Genomic DNA, 16480 nt, shown 5'->3' with positions numbered 1-16480 from the left:
AGCATTTTGATTTGCCATAGGCCTCGAAAGAGGCTCATACCAAGACTGAGGTGGTGGTCTTTCATGGTTTTGGTTACTAGTTTGACCATTAGTATGCCCATTACTCTGCATAGGCTGTTTATCTCTAGCCAATCTTTGCTAAGGGGCATTTGAATTTTCCTCTATATGCCTTGCATTTGTTGGTTGGTGGGTATTCATTCGATCCAAAAAGGATGTTGCCCACATTTCCACTGTGTTCATTAACTGCTGTCCCATGGCATCTACTAGGACACCCCATGGATTCATTGGCTGAGTAGATAGAACAGTGGATGGTCCAATTCCTTGGCCTCGTCCAATATTATGAACATGTGATACTTGTTCCGAAGTGCTGGTATGTTCGACCATAGGTTCTGATAAAATTGGTGTTTCCATAGGATGTGTTATCACATTATCCTCTGGATTAGGTATTTCTACCTCTCCTTCCACGCCTTTTTCCAAGCGTTCATTTTCTCTTTGTCTCCTACGTCTAGCCATTTCAATTAGTCTCACTGGGCATGCCAAAAATATAGGTTGGCTTTTTTGGCTTTCGAAGGTTATTTTTGTAATTGTGAGCGTGCCAGCAAGGATCAATCAGTCCTTACAGAAATTTAATTGCCAACTAATTATCAGACGATTGTGTTTTAGTTCTTTCAGCCTCAATGAAGAGGACTTTTACTGGTAGCTTTACTTAGGAGGAATAAACTAACAATGATTAAATGAAGAACAATTGCAGTATTTCATTAAGTAAAACGAAATACTTACAACGATCTAATTCAGCCTCATAGAGGTTTACAGCAATAATTTACTTGAAACTACTCCTATGAACGAAGTGCAGTGCAGGAATTTTAAAATACAGAAATACAAAGAACAGGAAATGTAAAACTGGAAAGGAAATAAAGTAGATAAAACTGGTTTTTTGGATCTCAGTCCGCGCTTTTTTCTGGGGCCATCTCTGCTATTTATACTTCTCAAGGATGACCATCGAACTGCACTTCTAACCGTCAAATCGCTCCTCCATGATCGCTGATCATGTTGCCTTATAGTTAGCTCCACTGTGCCATTACTTGCAGTTAGGCTTCCCTCCTGATTTTGAATTTGAACGTGAGTAACCGTTGAAGCCAAATCACTTCGCACCTCTTTGCTGATCCAGTGTGACGCAGATCTTATAAGAACCAATACTAACTGCCACGTGGACGATCATGATCGAAGGTTTGAATTGTCTTCTCGTATTACCCTCAACGTACTACGTGTTGAATTGTGATTGGCTTTACACAAAATATGTAGCCAACATATATGGGTTTTAAATCCGACCCAATTTCCAACAACTCTCACTCGAACATGTGCTGGCATGACACCGCGTTTCCTTATCTAAATCTATCCATCAAACATGATTATATTAGTCAAGGGACCGTGCGACCGCTAAGAACACCTGTATGTGGGAGCTCTACACTAGAAACTCAAAAAGAGCCAACATAGAGATATTAACCCGAAAATAAAAATAGTGTCTCATATACCTCAGACCCATCTAATTACACCGGTCCAAAAAACATCTATAATCCCTCATAGAGCATACTCGATCCTCTCATATCATACAATATATTCACACTCAATCAGCCTCTTATATAAAGCAATGTGAGTTGCCGGCAGTGAATATACAATAGAGGTGTAATACTAGATGATTTTCCCTTTGCCTTCATGCCATTTAATTTAGGATTGACCGTTTTCCTAGTGATGTCCCTTAAGGCCGAATCATATATACATGACTGCAGGCAACATACCAAAGTTATAAAACATCAACCCTTAAAGTATGACATGTAAGAATGACATGGTGAAGAAGCAGGAATCCATTTTCTCACCTCATTACTCGGTCGCCAATCACATATAATATGAATACATGCTACAATGTAGCAACTTTTCCAAAGAGTGACATCATACTCGATACACCATATAGATCTTAATCTAGTTTCCCTTAAGCGTATGAGTCACTTTCTAGCGCCTAACCCGAATTCTCTATATGCTCGCTTTCTAGGCACCAAATAAGATCTCACATCCGGCTAATCATAACAGACACGACATGGAAAGTGGGTACTAACATCCATGTTTGGTCTTTAACACAACTTTAACTTGGTTGTAGCCAAGGCGACATACATAAAGGATAATTTTAAGTCTTTCTTGTCTCTAAAATAAAATAAACCGCTAGTCTCATTCTCACTCGCTCCTAAGCGCCAAAGGCGATTGCTTGTGGGAGAGAGCCAATCTTACCTACTGACATCATCATCTGCTAATCATTATGACACAAACTATAATAGCATCAATATCCCATAATGTTACAAAAATAAGTGATCGATTGAAAAATACAACCACAGTTTACGTAATTCTATATTTTAAACATAGGCCTTATCAGCACCTCTTACGATAAGAATATACAACGGAATTCACCATGTGCGCCTCACATAAAATGGTTCAAGATCACTATCTCTTGCACAACTACCTCTCTAAAGACATTCTAGTGACTAATTTGCGTTCATTCAAGATGCGCCCGACTAGTGCAGTAAATCTTACAAGGGACAAATTTATACACAACCAACAGAGCATCCTATCGATAATCTAATGAGCAAGGTTATGATCTAAACTACTCAGTTGACCATTTATGAAAGATAACACTCTTCATGCCGAATACACCCACATAGCGTACTTTAGGCTCCCACAACAAAAGATCAAGGAATATAGGTCATCTGTTTTTTTCCCAGAGACAATTAGAGGATTCACTCAATAGTTGAGGTTCTAGCTTTTACCAATAGGTAAGTCAATGGGTTTGTAATTTCGCATCTAAAATCATTCTAGGATATTCCTTATGTAAATTATCAAAGACAAACCAAGAATTTTCCAGAACAATCCCTAAGGATCGTACATCTGACCATATAAATTACATCACCCATGTCTATTATGTCTAAAACAAAGGACTGCCAACCCTATACATTCTTGGCTTATAAGCAAAACTTCATTTGGACCATTGATCATACCTCAATGGTCTTCATCGATCATTGTTGGAACATCATGGCTCGATGAAATCTAAGAACCACTATTTAGATAACTATTTTAGGCCGTAAAAGATTTATTGGAACTAGCAATCTTTTGCGCTTCTATCTTTTCGCCATAAAAGCAGAAGGTAAAACCTCTACGGATCTACTTATCTAATTCTCCAATGAGAAGTTGGGTCACAATGTCCACAAAGTAAAGTTCCGAACTAATGTCAATCATAGCCTAAGTCAAAGTAAGCATCACTTCCTAAGATGAAGTTTTCTCATGGTTTGCACCTTCCTCAATGGTGCGATTTTTCAGTATCTAGCAAGCCTTATGCCTAAAAATTGACTATCTAAATTGCACATAACTTTAGAATAATTTCGCGTCATAGCGGAAAGTCAACCAAATCCTAGAAATGGTTAATCCTTAAAGATTTCGTCTTAAAATGCGCAACATCGATCCACTTTTTAAAAATAGGGGACTAGAGAGCCTTTGACACTATTCTAGGCTCTTTATCATTACACGGAGTAATCATAAATGTTTCCTTCTCAATCACCTAGGGATGATATGAAAAATTTTTACATTCGCTACCACGCAACTAAGAACGAAGAGTATTCTTCTGTAATGGAGTAACCACTAGTAGACACGTCGCTCCTACTGTCTCTAGGATATTAAAAATTTCTTTTCATTCTCAACTAGGCTACATAAAGCACCATACTTAGAATTCTCTATCTTGTAAAGTTCCAAAACTCTATTCATGTCACCTCTGCTAAGAAAATTTTATGTGACCAAATGCGCCAATACAGATGCCCTTTTACAGCTTTCTAACTTACTTGTGCATAGTTATTGCGAACAAAGTTTCACATTCACATGAGAGCGAGATGCCGCAAGCGAGTGGGCCCAAGAGGGCCTACTCAAACCATCCATTTCACCTTCTCATCAATGTGATTAAATACAATAAGCCATTGGTTCATGACCAATGTCATAAACTAATTTCAATCATGCTAATGTGTGAGTTCTCAAAGACAAGTGTAAAGATTTAGGCCCAACTAGGTAATGACTCATGACTAACTAATGTTCACTAGATCATAAAAAGATGCCATAGTGATATCAAGTGTGCCCAAGTCGCAAATTTAACTAGTAAGTACTAATCTCCTACACCTTCAAGTCAATTTTATTCTCCATACACTTTACTGTATCTAGTTGAAATATAATGATACTTCTCTTGCCATCTCTGTTTCTCGCTTCATAGTTAGTTGCAATTAATTCTACTATCCACATGAATGAGAGAATTAGCTATCAATCTATGACAGCTCCTGAAGCAACTTAAGCGGGAATTAGGCTAAAGAGTCTAATTCAACACAGTACTCTCACAAGTGATGCATCAAATTCTTAGAGCCACAACAACCTTGTTAGCCATGACCATTTCATTACTATGTTGCAACTTTTGCGCTTAGTGGTAAACATCATTCAAAAGTGTTAGCCTAGCTAAGGAATCATACAAAGAAGTACCTCCCCATGTCTCACACTCAAGTGTGGAAATAGTAAATGTCTAGACTTAGACAAGTTAGCAAAGCTAATAGATTTTTTAGCCATTATGCGCTAATCTTCTCACTTAGTGTTAATACATTTTTGCAGTTTCTAAGCGCTAATCTTTTAATTTTAAGCGATATTTTAACGCACACTATCATAGTGCGTGAAATTTTGCTCCATCCACTCCCATCAATTGGGTAGAGAGCAAAACATTGCCCATACTGGCTACTCATCTTACACTTAATGGCTAACTCATTTAAGCTCGCATTTCTTGGATGACGTGACTCTTGGATGTTGTTTCATCCAATGATGCAATATTATTACAAGTCAAATTACCAAGTCAATCCGCGTAGCTCAATAATCAGCATCATATCTAGATCTATTAAGGGCTTACTAATTTTACAACTCCAAACTCACCAATCAAAACTATTTAGCATGCCGCTAATCATAGTGCACACATCAGTTTTTATTGTGCCAAACAAGGCAACAAAACCATGGCGACGTTGAGTCATATTTCCTTACTTTGGCTCAATTAAGGTATGACCTAAAGTCTGCAAGACTTTCTACTCATCTAAAGAATAGGATTACGTTATTAATATTTGAACATCTCTACTAATTCTAAGTCAACCAAATTAACTTCCATAAGCTAAGTCAATTAGAGAAAAAAAATGCGCATTGGAATTAAGCAGTGTTTGGCAACATGGTTTGGTGCATATTTTAGGCCCCAACAGAAAAAATTTCAAAACCTCGCACTATAGCTGAGTGAAAGGGCTCAGTCCAGCTGTATGGCATTATATTGGTAAAAAGACATTTTTACCCTTCGTTGCTTTGATCTGTTTGGAGACACGCTCACATGTCTCATATCTCTCATATCTCTCACCAAAGGCTCTACCTTCTACCTGGACGCTTTTACAGCAGAGTCGACTAGCTCTCTCCAGCGGAACTGACGGTCAAGACCAAGTAGCCGATGGTCGAGGATTCTTAAAGGTACGGTTGCGAAACACCATTTCTGTGCTTTTTCTTCACCGATCTGCGCCGATGATGATAAACTCCCCTGTAACTTTTTTTTCTTGCTTCAACTTCGGTCGTTAACTCTAAGATCTTCCTTGTTCTCTTCACCATGTCATGTCCAACAAAAAATACATATAAATAACTTGTTTCAAACTAATCTCAGCAAACCATTTTCCCTCTTTGAGGTCTTCCTTCATTTTGGGTTTTCTGGCGATTTTCTTCACCATTTTTTTTTTTCGTTTCTACCATCTAAATAACAACTAAAACAGCCATTTAATTGTGCAAGAGCATCTCTCAATCTTGTTAGTAATTTTTTTTCCCTAATTTGATTTTCACTGTAAATAAAAAAAAAATTGGACAAAATAACAAATATTTCAATTCGTACTGAAATTTTTTGTAAAAATCTTTTTCAAAATTATTCTCATATATAAAATTTGGCTTTCATCAAAATTTAATAAAATTTGTAATTTACATTTGATGAATTATTTATTTGGAAAAAGATAAATAAATCTTGTTTCATTTAACCTGTTTTTCAGTGATTGAGAAATTATCATAAAGTAATGGACAAAAAAACATTACCTATGATTTTGCGACCTTTTTTCAGTGTTAATTTTTTTCCATGCTTCCATGTAAATTAAAACTAAAAGGAACATTTACTTGTTTAGAGCATCTGTCTGTTTTAATCATCATAATTTTTTTGAATATAATTTGATTTTCAATTCAAATAGGTTTGGGCTTTGCACATTATTTGGAGCATCTCTCTGTACATTATTTCGATGTCACGAGTCATCACCATATCTTGCAACTTTACTGTTTCTCATGCCCATTTTTGTGATGTATTGGAATTTTGTGATATGCTACTTTCTGAATTTCTATTTGAATTTTCTGATGTATTGCAATTTTCTGATGTATTGGAATTTCTATTGGAATTTTGTGATGTATTGGAATTTTATGTAACTACTACCTTTACTTTGAGACCTTCAGCCGTAATATATGAGCCTCATTGGTATCCTCATCCTTCTGTTACAATGGACCAATGCCATGTGTATTTTGTATCTGCTTTGCATATTCCAGTTAAGATCATTATCATTTAGCACCATTTAGGTCTTGCAATTAATATAGAAAAACTGCATCTTCATTAAAGGGCCAAACTGAGCATTAATATTTATCTGTTGAGCCGTGATAGTGTTCACGACGGAGCTAGAATTTGTATTCTGTTGATGCAAAATCCTACCTACAACCCACGATCGTACACAAGTTTTTTTTCTCTTCATTTTGGTTTTCCCCTTATTTGATAATCAGAAGTAGTAAAATTTGTAACTTAAACACCTATTCTTTCAATCTGTGGGTATGCCATTATAAATTACCTGTTTCATTTCTGGCCATTTGACTCTAAATTTTTTTGTATGTATTTCTTCCATGTAAATAAAATCTTAAACCAACATTTAATTGCTGGGAGCATCTCGCACTTCTCATCAACTTTTTTTTTCCCGATTATGTAATTTGATTTCAGTTTACATAGATTTGATAAATTACTAATTAATTGATTTAAAAAAAATATGCTTTCATTTACCCTTTTTCCAGTGCAAACAAATGTTTAAAAGTGATTGACACAAAAAAATGTAAAGTAATGGGCAAATGTGAACTGTACAGTGAGTAATTGGATTTCCCAAAGCTTTCCGAGTTAGCTTAATTACCTATTCACTCAATCTGTTATGCTGTTAACAATCAACTGTTGTTATAAATGTAGATTGCTATTCATTTAATCTGTTATGCTGTTATAAATTAATTGTTACATTTCAGCGAATATACGTGCATTGCAATTATAACCCCAATCTGTGGTGCTGTTTTAGTCATGTGCTTGGTCTGTGTGTAATAATATGGCTTCTTCTTTATCCACTGCCACGTCGACATGGCCACAACGCATGTGTGCTTGTGGCTATGGCCATTGTTTTGTGAAGGTAACCAAATCTCACAAAAATCCTGGCCGTGCATATTATGTTTGCCCCTGGCCCGTGGTGAGTTATAACAACTAATTATTTGTCACTCCATATGTTTGCACAATGTAATTCCCATAACTAATAAATGTTTTACATTTCTTACTCATCAGTAATGTGTTAATTGGATTGGTTGGTGTAACGAATCAGGGAGATGGAGCCCCGACCATGACTCTGGGTCAACCGATGTCATGCAGTTACGGGCTGATGTCGTGCACATTTTTAGTACGTTGCGTGTAATGAAAACGATGATTTGTGTGTTGTGCATCATGGTCATCATCTTCTTATTGTGCATATAAACCCCGTAAATCATTAGCCTTGTACATAAGTACTGTTTTGAAGAAGTACTATTTTCAACAAGTAACTGAATTGTGATCGTTTGTATGTAAACGCTATATGTTGTTAGTAATTATTGTACTACTTTTGATAAGCTTTATGGAAGTTGTCTTTTCCATATGGTTCATAGTTTATTGTCTGAAAATGTATTCATCAACTGCGTTCTAATGTATACAACACGTCCTCTCACATTAGTCGAATGTCTACAACACGGTCGTCCCCCCGTACCCCGTCTAAGAATAAAGGGGTTGGCCCATCAGGTACTGAAGGAATTGTTGATAACTTCAATCATGCACATAAGGCGAACTGGGACAGTGCAGTGACAGAAATCTTCCTACAGTGTGTTAGGAACGCAATATTAGCGGGGCGGCGGGTTGGCACAACCATTACCAAAACAGGGTATAATGAAATTGCACTGAAATTCGCTAAGCGCACGGGTAGACGTCATGAAATTACACAGCTGAACAACAAGTGTAGCAGTTTGAAAAAGGAATGGCAGGCTTGGAACAAGTTGATGGATAGCAGTAAGAGTGTGATTGGCATTGGGTTTGACAGGGAAACTGGGTTGTTCACAGCGTCGGAAGAATGGTGGGACAATCTTAAATCGGTATGCACGAACATATATTTTATTTTACGTAATAAGTCCTCTAAGTTTAATGGCAACTTGTACTTGTTATTATTCATTATCTGTCGTAAAATTTTCACATATGTACGTTACGTTAACTCCAAACCCTTTCAATCCAAAATAACTATAAATTTGAACACTGTACAACATAAAAAAGTAACTACATTTAACTTATGTCAAACTAGCCCCTTTAATTTTGTACACACATGTAAACGAAAGTAACTTATTCGTTGAATGTCCCATGCCACTGTGAAGGAAAAAATAAATTGTACTTTGATTTTTCATTTGCAGACAAACAAAATCGCTTACAAATTCAAGATGAAACCATTGGAGCATGAAGATTTGATGCGCGAAGTATTCACCAGTGCAATTGCGATTGGCAAACACCATCGGACGCCGGGGGAGAAGGATGTGGATGTTGGCGAAGGTGAATCAGACTCAGTGGACTCTTTTGGGTTGGCACCATTTACCGAGCCATACAGACCGGTCATTAACTCACCTCCAAACTCCCCCACCGTCCACCTTGAAGAAGCAGACCCCGGGACAAAGAGGAAAAAGGGAGGTAGCCCTAGTGGAAAGTCGAAGAGGATCTCTAGTGAAGCATCGGTGCTTGCGGATAGTTTTAACCATCTGTCTAAGGCGGTTGAAGCACAAAAGCACCTAACGGTCAAGCACAGAACTGGTGCATCACAGAAGTATGGCATTGAGCCATATATGCAGTGGCTTATGGCTATCCCGGACTTCATCAGTACCCCCTGTTCCATTTCGCCTGCATTGTGTTAGAGAACGTGGATTATCGGGAAATATTGATGTGCATGCCAGATGATGAGAATGCAGTCGGTTGGCTTGCGGCATTGTAGGCTTCAACAGGCCTGTGAGTACTTAGGTTTGGTCTTTCACGCAAAAATGGGACCTGTTTGGTTTTGATGTAGTGTGGTTTTTGTGGACTAGTTCTGTGGGTCTCTTTTTTTAGTTGTTTTGTTTTTTTGTGTGGTTGCACAGCGCTGTAGTTACTGTTACTTTACTTTTGTGAACGGTACCTACTTTTGTCTTGCGCAATATGGGATCATGGTATAACCTTTACTTTTTTGGCATAGTTCACTTTAATGGTTGAATGTAATGTAATGGATAGTTGATGTGTTCCAATTTTATGGTTGAACTTTAATGATCCAAATATGCTTAGTTTACAACTGGATAATTGATTTGTGTGTTGTGTGCATTGTAGGAGTCATCAACAAATAATGTGAAAAGGTCAAAGTAGCAACTATAGAAATTACGACGATGTAATCATTGAACTCGCTAAGGAAGAAGAAGACCTACAAAACAGCGTAATCGGGGACGCTGCGCAACATGCAATGGAATATTACCTGAAGCACATGGAGAAGATCCCATGCCAAACTTCTATTCTAACCGATCGTGCCTGGATTCAAGAATTATTTGATGGGCACATAGGCAGGGGTGAACAAAATTTGCATATGTCGCTGTATGTGTTTCAAGCGTTGTGTGACACATTGTGAAGCGACTTCGGTTTACGGGTACCTACAAGACCCCATGGATTACACATTGAAAAAAGTGTTGCGATATTCATCCATACGTTGGACGGTTGCACTAACCGAAAACTTCAGGAACAATTCCAACACTCGGGAGAAATTGTGTCGCAACATTTCCATGCAGTGTTGGAAGCAATGAAGTTGTTCACAGAAGTGCATTGTAAGCCCACCAAAGATCAAAATAATAGGCATCCATATTTGCGATCCAGAGGGAAATACGTGCCTTCAAGGTTAGCATATTAGTTGTCGTTATCGGTTATTTTTCATTTTATGTGATGTACGTAAACCTCATGTGATGTACGTTATTGGTGTAACATTGTATTGCAGCGTTGGACGGTACTCATGTAGAAGTCGTGTTGCCTGCCCGTGATGTCGGCACATATTACGGTCACAAAAGATATCCAACCCAAAACATACTAGCAGTATGCGACTGCGACATGTGCTTCATTTTCATATCTTGTGGTTGGGAAAGAAGCATGTATGACAGTCGCATCTTCAACGAAATAATTGAGAACAAACATGCACCGTCCCCGCACCCCCAAGAAGGCAACACATTTTAAATTAAGTACTCATTATTAATTTTGTTCAAAATCTTAAAGTGATATACCAAATGTAGGTAAATATTACCATGTAGATGCGGGATATCCAAACAAAAAGGGGTATTTGGCACCATACAAAGGGTCTCGGTATCACCAAGTACAGTTCCGGGATCGTGGACGACCCGATAACCCAAGAGAATTGTTTAATGAGACGCACGCATCATTGAGGAGCGTGGTGGAAAAAACATTTGGAGTGTGAAAATCACACTGGAAGTTCCTGAAGGACATGCCCGACTGTGATTTTGTGACGGTGCAGGTGCCATTGGTTGGGGTATCAATGGCCTTACACAATTTCATCCGTAGGCACGAGATAGCTGCTAATGCACACAACAAACATGTCAATTGTTCCTCTGTTCCAGATTACATGCCCGCCGCAGAAGGAGAACAAAATATGGATGATGGCCTCATGGTTGGGGATACGAATGTAGATATGGCAAGAGTTCGCGTCCGCATCCGTGAACATTTGTTTTACATACGGAATCAAGGACTATTGTGAAATGCTTGTTATCTAATTTATGTGTTTGTCTAATTTGTAATTTCTATTTCCGCATTGCAATGTGACTGTAACAAATTATTTAAATTTGTAATTCATGTAAGGACAATGCAAGTGTGTTGCAAATTTAAATTTTTTTGAAGTACTACATCTTATCATTTACTATTTAAATGTAGATTGCTTGTGTAATTTGTTGTTTTATTTTTATTAAGTGCTTCTATAAGTAAACGCGAAATTTGGTAACCACATTTGTCTATTTCTGTAAAATTTTCTTTTCTTACTTAACTAATTTATCTTAAAATCACCATTTCCCCTTTCTGAAATTGTATTTTTTTTTAAAAAAAAATCAATTAAACTCATTGTATATTTCGTAGTATTAATGAATTAAAAAGATAAATCAAAATAGAAAATTCGTAGTATTTTTTTCATTAATTTTTAAGAAGATACAAATATTTTTGAACAAAAAAATATTCGAATAAATACTTAGGAATTGTTTGGTTTTGTTTTCAGAGATAAATTTTGAAAATTAATTATGGGGAAAGAGTTTAGAAATTTAGTTGGTTGGTTGGGTTGTATGTTTTCGAACTAATTTTGGAGTACAGGAGTTGTGAAAATAATTTTATTGTAGTTGAATAGATGTGTGTGTATGAAAAAGTGATTGTGAATGAGAGAGGAGTGAGAAAAAAGTGATTGATTGATGTATCAGAGATAGAAAGTGATTTATTTTTATTTTTTTGCACAAATTCACTAACCCAAACAAAATTTTAATTAATTTTTATATGTGAAAATTAAAATAAATGTTGGCAAACAAATGGTTTTTATTTTCTGAAGAAATAGATACAATTTTCAATTAAATGAAAATTTTAATTAATTTTAATATGGCAATCTAACAACAACTTCATTAATTAATTCATTTTAATTTATTTTGGTAACAATTGTTTGCACCCTGTGTTTTGACAGATTACAATGGTGGCCACGTGTCAATTCTGCTTTCAATTTGTAATTTGGTATAAATGGCGGCCACGTGGACATTAACAAATATTTGCAATTAAATAGCAATAGAGGCAATTTGGTCAATTTACATTCCACTATCATTTCAAATATATTTTTCAATATAATAATTTTAAAAAAATCCATCCCCTCTTCCCAAATACACAAACTAAAATATCATACTAAAATACTCAAACCACAGAAAAATCTCAAAAAAACTCATTTCCCAAACACCCACTTAATTTAATTAGCATATCATAATATAGTTTTGTCACAAAAATATAAATTAAATAGTGACAATATTATACAAGTCGTAAGATCGAAAATCCGTTATACTCGTAACCATCTCTTACGCCACAAGTGACAATTATCCAAAATTTAATTTATTTCATACACAAAAATATTGGTTTTCGGAAGTAAATTTACAAAAAAATTTCTCAACCGAACAACCTCCCACTAACTATGGCATGTCTAAAGTATGATAAAATATTAATTTCATACAATAGCATCTCAATGTGAATTCATAAAAGAAAACATAATAGAATATTTAATCATAGAATTAAAATTCACAATATAAATAAATCATGTTATTTAAAATAACAACATACTACAAGTTCTAATAACATGTTGTATAGAGTATTTAAATAATGTCATAACATATTTTTATAATTTTTGAAATTTTTTAGAATTACAAGTAATTAATAATTACACAGAAAATCATAATTAAATATTATAGAATCTGAAAAAATACAAAACTCATATTAGTAAATAAGATTACATAGCAGTAGTCTACTGGAAAAAATTTCAAGTCTAGAATCCAAGTCATGCTCCCCCAAGAGCAATTTAACATAAAAATATTGAACTATTTATTGATGAAAAATATTTTATTTTTCAAAAAATTATGAAACTTTAACATGTTGTAGAAAACTGAATTACAGGTCCAATGGTATAAGTCATACTTCAATCAGAATTATAATGAATAATCTAGAAGCAATTAACGTAATTTTTAAATTAAAACCAAACAAACAGAGCCTTAATAGCGCATCAGCACTTACCTAACGTCAGTGTGTCAATCAACGTCAAATCAACAGTGCCGATGATGTCAGCAAATTCGTCTTCTTTTTCAATGGCTCTAACTCTTATTCAAAATTAAGATTTGAGTTTTCTCCTCAATTGTAAGTCGGAATCAATCTCATAATTTACCATTTTGAAGGTCTCGAAACAAGAATTTCAAATATATATTTTTACAACATGAAAACAAAGCATGTAAATCCATCATGCAATCAAGTTACTAAAATCATATATAAATCTCCAGTTTTTTCAAAATTCGACTTTCTGATTTTTGCAAAACTTTGCAGATATGATTTAAATAATATATGAAATTTAGGATGATCAGAGATGGTTCGAAAAGCATCAATTTTATGTACAAATTATATCTATACCTATATTCATGTACAAATAACATGAAAACATCTAACATTGGCTCTGATACCAATGTAGGAATAGTTATACACAACGGATTAGCGGATTCAATCCATACATTTTACGCTCAAACTGAATTCATAGATCATGTGGTGAATCACGTGTCTCCATTAATGTCTTCGAACAATTCCCAACAATGGAATAGAACTATTAGAGAACTACCCATACTATTCACAGTACAAAGGTTATTCTGTGTATTTATTGAGAGAGAAAGAATAGAGAGTATAGAAAAGAGAGAGAGAGAGAGAGAGAGAGAGAGAGAGAGAGACTGATTATCTATACAGCTAAAATCTTACTCTCTCAAAAATATTAGATATATTATGTGGGAGAGTTATAACCACCCACAATCTCTTTAAGAGATGAGACAGTGGGTTAATCACACTTTTTCCCAGGATAAATTAATCCAAGTTCACTTTGATTGAGTAGTGAGTTAATCACACTTAGGCCTTGTTTGGCATGCAACAATTTTAGCCTAAAAGTTAAAAAGTTACTAAAAAAAATCAAAAAGTTTATAACTTATACAAAAAAGTTAAAGATTCCCTTTTGTCTTTACTTTTTTGCACATATTTTCGGAAAAAATTAAAAAATCATTTCAAACAAACTAGAGTTTTTTACCTCATATTTTAGCTAAAAAGTTACTAAAATAATATGTTTTCAAACGAGACCTTATCCCCAGGATAAGTTAATCTAAGTTCATTTTGACTGAATCTTTCCTTATAGTCTTGGATTATGCCACCATTAACGACCCAATCGAATATGGATTGTAAACCCGACCAATTTCCAACCATATCAATAATATGATAGAAATGCATCGAGATGACCAATTTCCAACCATATCAATAATATGATAGAAATGCATTGAGATGGATTCAAAAATCAGAAATGAGAGATCCTTTGAATCTTTCCCATTTTTCCATATTTTACATCATGCCCAGCCTAGAAGTTGCCAACCAACCACCAACTGCATATTTGACTAGTAGTAAATGAAATAATCAAACATTGACATTTATAATAAAAAATCGAAATATATAATCTTGGTGGCTAAGTAACTCCTAGTATATAAGAACTCATGGAGTCCATACACAAAATCAACTTCAAAGTTTCAAACACCATACACATTGTTGAGAGTAAGAGGTCTAAGTAACAAGTCTTGAAATGGCAGAACAAGTGAAGTTGTTTGGTGTTTGGGGAAGCCCTTTTGTTCGCAGAGTTGAGATTGCCCTGAAAATGAAAGGCGTCGAATACGAATTCATTGAAGAAGATCTAACTAACAAGAGTCCTCTTCTTCTTAAATACAACCCTGTTCACAAGAAGATTCCAGTGCTGTTGCACAATGGAAAGCCGATTTGTGAGTCGGTTGTGATTATTGAGTACATTGATGAGACCTGGAAAGGCACTCCCATCTTGCCTGCAGATCCTTATGACAGAGCCATGGCACGTTTTTGGGCTAAGTTTATCGATGAGAAGGTATGTTGGTGTTGGTATATCTTGACATTTCTTTTTTCATCGTACAAAACAATTTTCAGAATAAATTAATATCACACAATTATTTTGTGCGCGCAATATTATTGCTCTGACTATATGAACTATTAAAACTCCGATTGGGGATGTACTTTAAATCAACTATAGTTCCAGTTAAGTTTGATTCGTTGACTTCTCACATATGCAATAATGATATATCCCAAATCTTAGCACTTGAATAATACTCTACCATAGGTGAAGCCCATGGCTCAATAGTTTCAATTTGAGACATTTTATCGGTTCTTCTGAATACGTCGAATCCAATGATAATATCCGACACAACCCTCTTACATAGAATGAGACTTACACAATTAATAGGTCTCACCTTATGTGAGGAAATTGTGTACGATTTTGTGCATTTAGAATAAATTTCTCATTTTATTGACCTCAAGTGTCTCTATTCTGTGCACTTTTTTGTGCATTAATTTTGTGTATAACACAGTTTCTTGGATTTGCTCTCCAAAGATACTTACTTTTACACTTTGTGAGTGTTTTTTAGTGCTTGCCTGCACTATGGAAGGCTTGTTGGAGCAAAGATGAGGAACAAGAGAAGGCCATGGAAGAAGCATGTGAGCTCCTGAAAACACTAGAAGCCCAACTCAAGGGTAACAAGTTCTTTGGAGGAGACAACATTGGACTTGTAGACATTGTTGCTAACTTCATCGGATTCTGGGTTGAAGTCCTTCTAGAAGCCACGGGATCAACAGATTTGTTGACAGACGAGAAATTTCCCATGTTATGCAAATGGAAGCATGCCTATGTGAACTGCCCAGTTATCAAAGAAAATCTGCCTCCCAAAGAGAAACTTTTGGCCTTCTTCAGAGCTCGCCAACAACCCACTAGCGGTCCTAAATATGAGTAGTTTGTTGATCATATCTGAAAATAAATCTTTGCATTGTCAAACTGCAGACTAGTCTTTCTGTTTTTTGTGTTGGGTCCTATGTTGTTGAGTTGAGGTTATTAAGGTAGCTGTTGTTACTATGTATTAGGAGTCTTGTGTTACTTTTGCTTCATTTCAAATAAAGGTGATATGTTTTTATGGACAGGCTGATCTACAACATCCCCAGCGACTGTTGGGGATTTAGACACTAAAAACATTTAAATTTAAAATTGACTTAACATAAATATATCAACAAGTAAAATCACCACACACTAGTCAAGGTAATCCAAGAATCATAAATTTTTCATGATCAATTTCATGAAAGTCTTTTCATGATCTCTATCTTTTCTCAATCATAAATTTTATAGGACTCAAAACAGAGAGTACTAAACAATGACAGGGCAGTCCTAAAAGGTTTGCC

The 16480-nt window shown here is 35.5% G+C and overlaps 2 protein-coding genes across 2 annotated transcripts; both read left to right on the top strand.

The window, feature by feature from the left end:
* The first annotated feature begins 8118 nt into the window (after positions 1-8118).
* On the top strand, positions 8119-11189 carry LOC145821343 (L10-interacting MYB domain-containing protein-like). The gene is made up of 4 exons (XM_082917849.1): positions 8119-8526; positions 8836-9292; positions 10422-10516; positions 10950-11189. Exons 1-4 carry the CDS (start codon positions 8119-8121, stop codon positions 11187-11189), a joined length of 1200 nt encoding a protein of 399 aa, XP_082773975.1.
* A 3528-nt stretch (positions 11190-14717) lies between these two features.
* On the top strand, positions 14718-16222 carry LOC114313619 (putative glutathione S-transferase). Its single transcript, XM_028260021.2, has 2 exons — positions 14718-15125; positions 15679-16222. The coding sequence occupies exons 1-2, from the start codon at positions 14814-14816 to the stop codon at positions 16039-16041; spliced, it is 675 nt and encodes a 224-aa protein (XP_028115822.1). The 5' UTR covers positions 14718-14813; the 3' UTR covers positions 16042-16222.
* Positions 16223-16480: the final 258 nt, after the last annotated feature.

Source organism: Camellia sinensis, chromosome 3, assembly GCF_055761805.1.
Source record: "Camellia sinensis isolate YWXY chromosome 3, ASM5576180v1, whole genome shotgun sequence".
In the NCBI taxonomy this organism is placed as follows: domain Eukaryota; kingdom Viridiplantae; phylum Streptophyta; class Magnoliopsida; order Ericales; family Theaceae; genus Camellia; species Camellia sinensis.
This window is presented reverse-complemented; position numbering and strand designations above follow the sequence as displayed.